This window comes from Rutidosis leptorrhynchoides, chromosome 9 (genome assembly GCF_046630445.1).
Source record: "Rutidosis leptorrhynchoides isolate AG116_Rl617_1_P2 chromosome 9, CSIRO_AGI_Rlap_v1, whole genome shotgun sequence".
In the NCBI taxonomy this organism is placed as follows: domain Eukaryota; kingdom Viridiplantae; phylum Streptophyta; class Magnoliopsida; order Asterales; family Asteraceae; genus Rutidosis; species Rutidosis leptorrhynchoides.
In genome coordinates this window covers 307586396-307596890 of record NC_092341.1, presented here as the reverse complement: position 1 = coordinate 307596890, position 10495 = coordinate 307586396, and the positions used below count along the sequence as shown (strand labels likewise).

Sequence of the window (10495 nt, the reverse complement as noted above, 5' to 3'; positions counted from 1 at the left end):
GATTTATATACTCAGCTGCTGTCTAGGTTGCATTTCCACATGCTGCTTCCATGTCCCGATCCTTCAACACGAGAGACCAATGAAATCATTTGATCAAATTCACCTTTGTTTCTCCCTATTAACGTTCTGAACCATTCCCAACTAAAACACTAGGATCCATTTACAAACCACATCATATCTTTAACATTAGCATTTGTGTTGCATTCCAGTTTGTATAATCGAGGAAACAGATCTTTTAACCGAGAGTCTGCAGCCCATGAATCCTTCCAGAAAAAATGTCGTTCACATCACCAATCTTTCTTTTGAATACGCCTTCGAAGTTTAAACCAATCTTGTTCAAATCTGCTCCGATTTTGATGATGCTTTTCCACACTAAACTATTTATCAACAAAAGATTAGAAGAGTTAAGCCCCAACCCACTGTCCCTTAGTCATAAATACTTTTGATTACACTAACTCAAAGCGACCCATTCTCGACCCGAAAGCGCCACCACCATTTACCCATTAAAACCAAATTTTTCGATTTAAGTGACCTAATGTTAAGCCCGCCCGCCCTCCCCGTATGGTAGTAAAACTGATTCCCTTTAGAATCACTCCTCGACCCGCCTCAAAAAACTTAAGGCGCATATTCTCAAGAAGGGTGATGACACATGAGGGAGCATGAATCAATGAGAAGAAGTAGAGTGGCAAACTACTATATTTGATAAGTGTCAACCGTCCCTCAAAAGACATCGTTTTTTGCTTTCCAATCCGCTAATCATTTGTTAAACTTTTCAATAACCGAGTTCCACGCTTTTTTTGTGCATCTTTTGACCAATAGGCATGCCTAAATAAGTGAAGGGTAGTTTACGTACATGACAACCGTGTTTAGAAGCTACACTTTCAACCTTAGGTTGTGAAGTTCCAATCCCTTACAAGAAACTTTTGCCCATATTTATTTTTAGCCCGAAAAGTTTCTCAAAACAAGCAAGAGACGTTACTAATGTTCATTTAATTTTATTTCAATCTTCAAAGAAAATTGTGTCACTTAATATATTTAAACTCGAACAAGTTATTAAAAATTTAAAACATAAGTTCTAGTTTTTTTCTAATTTAAATAGAAACTTCAATTAGTCTCATTTATACAATGAAGCTCTATATACAAGGAAGCTCTAGCCACTAGTTATTTTTATTTCACACACAATTTATGTTTATTTCATAGCTTATATTTTCAAGAAACTCTTACGATATACTTATTCAATTTCATGTATTTTTTAAAGTTGTCTCATATTAATAACTCACTTTTAAAAATAGAAAAAGATAAATATAATAAAGTAAAATCTTTTTATTTCTTTACTTTATAGATGTAAAACAAAGTGAATAAAAAGTAATGGAAGGAAAAAATGAGTAAAAAGTACATATGTCAATTACAATTTTCATAAACTACGAGTGAAATGAGCTATGGAACCATGAGTTTGTTTAAATGAAAGAATTTAATAATATGTTTTAAGTATTAAGTGAATGTAAATGATAAAGTCATTTAGTTTAATGACATGTGAAACCACATATTTCGACTAAAAAACTTCTCTTTGTTTTTACAAACAAATTGATGTACTTAACTTGGTCAGAATAAATGAATTGTATTTATTCTCCCACCACCCTCTTTCAATTTTTTATCACAATTACTATTTTTCTTGTCATTAAAACATACATTACAACATTTTATTGAGACATTTATTTCGCATACATATGTAACGTAATTAATCTCGTAAAGAAAATTCGCATTTGAATCATAGCAATATAATAATTGTAATTATACAATAAATAATTATAATAATAAAGTTTGCTTAAAAAATATGTAATTATATTTTTAATAATAATTATTAATAATAATTATTAATAATAACAAATGTCTCTTATTTTTTATAAATACAATTATTATATTAAGGTTGTACAATATGTTTCAAAATTTGTACGAGTACATGTTTTCATGAGGTGTTTTGTAAAAGATTGTACAATTTATTTTAAAGTTTGTACATATGTTCATGGAGTGTTTTATCATAAGGTTGTACATAATGCTTCCAATATTGTACATATGATCATGTGAGTGTTTACTATAAAGTTGTATATAATGTTTTATATATTATATAATTAACATGTTAATATTTTTATTAAATATAATTACTTATTTTAATTACATCATCATAGGATATGAGGAGGTTTACAATTTTTATTTTATTTTTGAATATTTTATAATTTGAATAATCCTTAGTTATTTATTTATTGTATTATCATTATAGATTTATTAAATTAAATACTACGGAGTATAAAATTGATTTTTCTTTAACGACAAAAAGTTAAAATGGATGGAGTAATTTTGTTTATTGACATAAACACAAGGGTGGTAAGTGAAATTATAAAAATCTACAAAATGTAATATTGATTGATGAGTTTGAAAGCAATAGCTCAACCATTCCATGATATCTCGCCAAACTCTACACTATTCTCAATGAAACCAAATGATGACGTATGGAAAGATATCACTAGTCTCTCTTCTCCGGCGACCAACCACTTCCAAAACTTCTTTCCACCGCCTCTCCGGTCACCGGTAACCACCACTCATTTCTTCAATCAACCGTCATCAACTACCACTATGTTAACCCTACTCACCACTACTAACTCTACCCATGAACACCCTTGTAATAAAAGACATAAACCTAATCCTAATCCTCCACCACCTCCACCATCATATAGTAGCTCCCCACCGTCCATGTCACCACCGGAGTACAGTGAAAAGTTCCGGCGGTTGATGAAAAATAGGGAATCAGCTGCTCGATCTAGAGCTAGAAAACAGGTTCATCTATTGTTGATCTTTAAAAAAAAGTGTTCTCATCATAGTTTTATTCATATTTATTATTATTATTATTATTATTATTATTATTATTGTTAATTCATTTAATAATTTCGAATTTCGATTTGTTTTACAAGTTTCGCATTGTGTTTTTTGGTCATATATGTCAAAGATATTTGTTAATTAAAATTAGTTTGATCTAAAAGTTCCCTTTTTTATAAATATTTTAAATTATTTACTAGTATTGAAAATAGTGCTTTTTCCCTCTTTTCTACATTATCCATTTATATATAAAAATTATATTTCCATTATAATACTTATATTTTAATTTAATTTTGTAAGTTTAACTATAAAAAACATTAAAGTTTGTTACGGTAATAATTTACAGGCCCGTGCAGATGAGTTGGAGCGTGAAGTAATGCGATTAGCAAAGGAAAATGCTAAGCTAAAAAGGCTGCAAAAAGAAGTGAGTATTTTTTTATTGATGGTAGTTATTTCTTGATAATAATAATTATTAAAGTATTATTTTTAATGTAAAGCAAAATATGAAACCTTAAAGACAGCCATTAGGATTATTTATTATTATTATTATTATTATTTAATATTCTATTTAATTTTGTCATTGAGCAGTAAGGGCTAAGGAGTATTCCATATTTTTCTATATCACAACTTTATAACAAAATATTCAGTAGATAATTAAATATTATGTTATTTTATCCTTCATCAAAATGGAGCATCAATAAAGTTGTTTTCTGTACTAGCGTAAGAAAATCACTAGAATTTTCAAAAGAGATATATTATAATTTTCCAAAAGTGTAAATGTTTGTAGGTACGTTGTTTGTTGTGAAAAATATATACTCACTCCGTTAAGCTATAAATGTCTCCAACAAAATATGTTCCAAGTTAAGATATCTTGTTAAAATATCAATTTTAACCTTAATTTAATAAATTATTATTGAATTAATTAGTTTTCTTAATAGATTAAGTGATAAATAAAAGAAATTATTAGAAATCTTTTTTGCTGACTTCCATTTATAAAGGATACAATTAAAATTTCAGCCTTTTTTTGGTATTATTTTAAATAAAAGACATTTATCTATTTTGGAGATATACTAACTCCGTCTCATTCCAATAGTCCACACACAAAAAACACGCAGTTTTAGGAAATTCCACTAACTTCATTTCTCCACCAATGAAATATCTTCTCTCTCCAAATCCACCCACCAATGAAATATCATCTTTCCTTTCTATTTATGGAAGTGGACTATCAGAATGAGACAACCCAAAATGGAATACTAGCCTATTGGAATGAGACGGAGTTAGTATATAAATAGTAATGTAGACTCTTTTTATGGGACATAATGAGTATATTTTTTTTTAAATACTCCGTATATTTGAAGGTTTATTTAACTACGAAATGTTTGACGTATTTAAAGGGTTAATTCCTTACTAATTGTCATTGTCATTTATACACTATAGAACATGTTCAAAAGTATTGTATTGTCTAACATTGTAAAAAAAAAAAAATTGGATGGTGTAAAGAATGAAATTATTTATCACTACCTCATTGTAAATGTTTTACACTTTTTGTTATTGTGTAACATTATAAAATAATATTGGATGGTGTACAAACGAAAATTAATGATCACTACCTCATTGTAAATGTTTAGACTTTTTGTTTAAGAAAAACTTTTTTTTTTTTTTTTTTTTTTTTTTTTTTGGGCATTCGAATCCCCCTTGTGTTTTATTTCTATTTTTGTGTTGGTTTGGTTTGATATAAAAAACAGCGTAGGTTTTTTTAATGCTTTTAAAAAAAAAAAACTAAAAATGTATTGGATCTTTTGAGCACTAGATGATAAACACTACGATAAGTAAATACAACATAAAATTGTTGGCTAATCAAGTGGTTTGGGGTCCTTTTATTGGAAAGTTTCTTTTCTGTTTTTTTTTATTAAAATTTTTGGGTTGGCTCTACAATATATTAATCTTGATAGAAATATAGTAGGGAGTAGCTTTTTAACTATCTAGTTACTTGTCTGAAAAGCGGAAAAATGTAGAATGATGATTTTTGTAAAAAATACCAGTAAAGAGTTGATGCTGGAAGCTTTTATAATGGAACATAACTTATGAATTTTTCTAATGACAATCGTTAGGGCTGTCATTAAGAATTATTTACGCATAATGTGGTTGTACGTTAAGCTAGTTGTGGTACTTATTTGTAGAAAGAGAGCGGTTATTTTTAAATGTACAAACGATTATTGCGTATCCGAATCTCTTAATGACAGTTCTAAGGGCTGTCCTTAGAAAAATTCTTAATTTATTATATTAATTATCACATCTATTTTTTTTTTTATTGAAATATGAGTAAATAAGTCTAATATTTATCTATAAAATTAATAGAAAAACCAAAAAAGTGGAAAAAGATGAGTGCTTTTGGATTTTCTATAACTAATAACATAAAAATATAAAATATATAAAAAACTAATTAGAACGGAGACTCACTTAAAAATCATTTTTAGTATTTTAGTTGATAAAAGGTCGTCTTCTTTTAACCGCAAAGGATAGCGGAGTGATGTTAGTGGAAAAAAGTGGCTTGTCAATAGTTTTAACTAATCGACGACAGGTTCAGGTTCGAATCATTAGGACACGCAAATTTATTCACAAAAGTAATTGTCCCCTTATGGCCACGATAGTTCATCTTGCACGACTTCGAATCGTCTTGAGATTAGTTCGCATAGAAAATTTGATAACTCGCACCTGAAAGGGAAAAAAGGTCGCTTTTTGCTAATAATGTACTGGCATTTTGAAGTAGCATTTGAATATTCTATGGGTTTTAAAGAATCCATGACTATGATACAGCTGTGTGTGCACCTTCAAACTAATTATTGCATATAAATATATGTATACTGTTGGTTGTACAATATATTTAAATCTCGTACACCATTTATATTTCTGGGTGACATTTATAGTCTCTTTATCTTTTTATTTTAATATTAAAAATCAAATTTATGCATTACTTATAAAGTTTACCGTATCCGTATTTTGTTAATAGTTACCAACTTACCATATGATATTTAAGAAAATTAGATCTTCAACAAATGTGTTATTTCAAGGTAACCCTCAAACCAAGAAATTGTGTGAGTTCATACGTGTACATTTGTATTTGTTCTTATAACCCTCAACGCTGCGTGAGTTCATAAGTGTACATTTGTGTTTGTTTTTATAAAAATTCAAGTTGACTCTGAGTTGGCATTTCTAAGAACAAAAAATAAGACGTTCATCAAATGCATATAAATGCACATAATGTTGAGGGTCATTGGTTTGACGATATGTTGACTTTAAGCTCATGGGTTCAAGTCTTAGTGACAATTTTGTGTATATAATAGATTGTGTTGGGGGTGTGCGTTTGTATTTAACAAAAAACAAATGCACATAATTATGCTAAAAAAATTATGTATTTATTAAATACATTACTAATTGTTGATAAATATTAATATAAAATGTTGTTTATTTGCAGGGGTGTGTTCCCCATATTCCAAAAGAATCTAGGCTTCAAAGAACCAAAAGTGCTCCATTTTGACAAGTCTGCCTTCTACAGAATTAGCTGTTTTTGGGAAAGTATAATAGAAATGAAATGACTGTTTGGGGCTTTTGGTTATAATGAAGATGGAAGACATGTTTGTCCATATTTAGCATTTTACTCTCTCCATCTCTATTATTTATAAACACAAAACTGTCTTTCTAGTTGAAATAGTCTTATTATATATGTAAAATACTTATTTTACCCTTCACTCTTTAAATATCAAGTGTAACATAAGGGGTGTTGGAGTTGCGTATTTTGGAAATATTGTTTCTATTACTCTTGAGTACTTGTAAAATTAAATTATTTTCTTTTTTTTTTTCTTTTTTTTAGCCGAAAAAACAAGAACTTCGATTAGCAAAAGAGACTTCAACAAAAACTGAAACTTCAAAAATGAACAAACCATCGACAACCGAGCAAAAACAAGAACGCCAACCTTACAAAGTTCGCATCGAAACACCAAGACAGTACAACATAAATAGAAACACAAAAGATACCAAAAGCATACAAGACCGGAAAAAAGAGGCCGACCAATCAAACGAAGAACGGACAATTTGCAACCCTCTCATCCGGAACTCTTTTAGCGTCTTTGATGAATACCCCGAACTTTTCCATCTCTTCCCCTTGAACTCGGCGTCTTCTTTTTCTCGAATACTTCCCTTATTGTTTATTATAAGACTGGTCTGATTCATCACTGAGATTATGTGACCCACGCCATTCATTTCTTTGGTTTTTCTTTATACATGACTACATCGATCTAGCCGAAACACCAAGTGTTCCGTGTATTGTGTCGGTATTTAGACACTCGGTATTGACTTCCGCCTTCTTTTTATCAGCCGCTTAGATTTTGTCTTCGGTGACCATACATTTGGTTACTTGTTTTGTCCATAACGTTTAAATTTTTTAAGGCCGATCTTAGGCTGACTTTTACAAGTTCAAGTTGTCAAGTAATTTTGTGGGTTGTTTGTGCAAGGTGTTTCGTCATTATTTTGTTTGTATGCAATTGGTGATTTTGATGGCTAAAGTTTTATTGCATATTATTTGTTTAAGGTCGTTATCCTCAACAATTGCAAATCGACAATTACATTTCTAGTGAATCTCTTTGTTCGAGGTGCGCTAGCATGCGGGTATTTGATGCATAAATTGTTTTAGTTGTTAGTTTAATATTTGTCAGTTTAGGTAGGGTACGATTCACTAAGTAAATCAATTAGATCGTTGAATCTATTTAATCGAATTGGCTATGGTCTTAAACTTCCATGTAACTCAATAATAGTTTTGGATGTAACTCAATAATGCGGGTATTTGATGCATAAATTGTTTTAGTTGTTAGTTTAATATTTGTCAGTTTAGGTATGGAGTATCTTTTTAAGAAAAAAGACATGAATATTTATTTTAAGAAAGAAAACATAAATTTGAAAATTTTTGATCGATTAACAACGAAGGACAATAATGAAGGCTTTGAATATCAACCCATTTTTTCCAAATTGTCATCTAGTGAAATTGTACAAAACATTAATGTGACAACTCGAAAATTTCCAATCAAATTTAAACTTAATCTTTATATTGATTTCGATGATTCACGAACAAATAATTTTAAATGAATATAAACTTGAAATATAATATAACTAAAAATGTAAAACTTTATACAAGATAATATTGCTGTTATATTATTACTTTTATTATTATATTTAACAATATTATCATTTTCATTTACAATTATCATTATCAGTATTGTCAAAAACAATACTATTATTAATATTGTTATTATTATTATCAAAATTATTATTATTATTATTTATCATCTATTATGATGGTTAGTAATATCATTAACAAAATATATATCATTAACATTATTATTAGTATTATCATTTAAGAATTATCATTACTAATATTATTAATAATATTATTATTATTGTTACTAATATTATTATTATTATTATTATTATTATTAATATTATTATCATTATCATTATTAATGATTATTATTACTCTTATTATTAAGATTTTTATTATTAATATCATCATTTTTATTATTTGTTATTATTAGTATTATTATTATAAATAATACTATCATTATCATTTTTTATTATCATTATTATTATTATTAAAATCATTATTAATACAATTATCATTATTATTATTATTATTATTAGTATTATTATTATTAATTATTAATATTATTTAAATATAAAAATGCAGATAACAAAATTAGGTTAGGAATCTGCTTTTATTTTTTTTCTCCTTTCAAGATCACGATTTGTTTTCTTTTTATTTTTTTTATTTTTTTCTTCCTGATCTGCTTTTGCTTTATTTTATTTCTTCTACTGGCCAAAGAATTGTACTCTTTTGATCACTTATTGTTATAAAAAGATCAATCTTCATCTGCTATTCTCACACTCAATTAACTACTGCAAATTATAAAACAAAACAGGAGTTTATTTTTTTATTATTTTTTTTACCGTATAGCTCTGTTCATGATGCAATTTTTCAAAACCTTGAATTCGAACGAAATTTCAAAAAGTGTAAATGTAGTTTTGTTAGTAATCCTTCATTCAAACTACCTGTAAAATCTCAGACTCCAATTCCTTATATCGAGTTCTAATTTCGAAGTCAAAGTTTTAATTTCAAAAAGTCAACGGATTGTTTATCACGAAATTCGTATTTGTTTTAGTGTTTCTGTTGAAATTGATGATTCAGAAAGTTTCAAATGGTGATTTGCGACACAATTCATGTTATGATCTTTGTCTAAAACAGCCTTAATTTCAAAATCACGATTTGAGTTTATATATTTTTTTTTCTTCTTCCACGAACGGCTTCTGCTGTTTCTTCATATTTTTTTTTTCTCTTTTCGTGTTTGTTAAATCCAACCACCAGAACAAGTCGCTTCTAGGTCCTAATACAAACCGTAAACTCGTTGTCATGGTTAAATGGGTTCCAGTCGTTTTGTTATGTAAAGGAAGAAGAACAATAAGCAGATTACGGGGTTAAAATATTTGGAAGTGGTATTAAAACAGAAAAACGGATTGGTTCAGATGGTTAAGGGGTGTTTTGTGTTAGCGAGAGGTCACGGGTTCGAGTCCCGTCTTGGGCATTTTTTTTTTTTTAAGAAAAGCATATTAAGGTAGTTTTCATTCCTATTATTATTATTATTATTATTATCATTATTATTATTATTATTATTATTATTATTATTATTGTTAATTGTTAATATTATTATTGTTATTATTGGTATTAATTATTATTGTTACTAGTATTAAAAGTATTATTCTTATTACTAGTATTATTATTATTATTATAATCATTAGTATTATCATTATAATTCTTAATATTATTATTAAAACTATCATTATTATTATCGTTTTAAATATCACTATCATTATTATGATTAGAATTATTATTATTATTATTATTATTTTGAAAACAATACAAACTATTATTATCATTGTTATTAGTACTAGTATCATTTTATATAAGTATTATTATTAATGTTATCATTATTAATATTACTAATATGACTATCTTTATTAGCATTATTATTATTAAAAAGTATTATCATTTTTACAAATATTATTATTTTTGCTATCATTAACACTATAGTATTATTATTATTATTATTATTATTATTATTATTATTATTATTATTATTATTATTATTATTATTATTATTATTATTATTATTATTATTATTATTATTATTATTTTTACTACTAATATCATTCTTATTATTACTAATACTATGATTATTATTGTAGATATTACAAAAATTATTAAGATCATTACTACTATAAACATATAACATTTTAATTATTATAAGAACTTTCACTTTTACAATTATTATAATTATTATTAATTTTACACCTTATTATGATTATTATCATTTTACTACTAGTATTATTATTGTTATTACAAAATAATACAACTCATTATTCATTATCATTATTAATATTATTTCATTAAACAAATACTTATATATGGAATGAATATATATATATATATATATATATATATATATATATATATATATATATATATATATATATATATATATATATATATATATATATATATATATATATATATATATAT

At 26.7% G+C, this 10495-nt stretch overlaps 1 protein-coding gene across 1 annotated transcript; it reads left to right on the top strand.

The window, feature by feature from the left end:
• Window positions 1-2441: 2441 nt before the first annotated feature.
• LOC139866992 (uncharacterized) lies at window positions 2442-6524 on the top strand. The gene is made up of 3 exons (XM_071855296.1): window positions 2442-2832; window positions 3218-3295; window positions 6347-6524. The coding sequence occupies exons 1-3, from the start codon at window positions 2488-2490 to the stop codon at window positions 6407-6409; spliced, it is 486 nt and encodes a 161-aa protein (XP_071711397.1). The 5' UTR covers window positions 2442-2487; the 3' UTR covers window positions 6410-6524.
• The last annotated feature ends 3971 nt before the right edge of the window (window positions 6525-10495 follow it).

Excerpts from the sequence above, each read along its gene's own strand:
- LOC139866992 (XM_071855296.1), top strand. The coding sequence starts at position 2,488 with ATGAAACCAAATGATGACGTATGGAAAGATATCACTAGTCTCTCTTCT. Across the intron at positions 2,833-3,217 it reads GATCTAGAGCTAGAAAACAG|GCCCGTGCAGATGAGTTGGA; the intron begins GTTCATCTATTG and ends AATAATTTACAG. Across the intron at positions 3,296-6,346 it reads TAAAAAGGCTGCAAAAAGAA|GGGTGTGTTCCCCATATTCC; the intron begins GTGAGTATTTTT and ends GTTTATTTGCAG.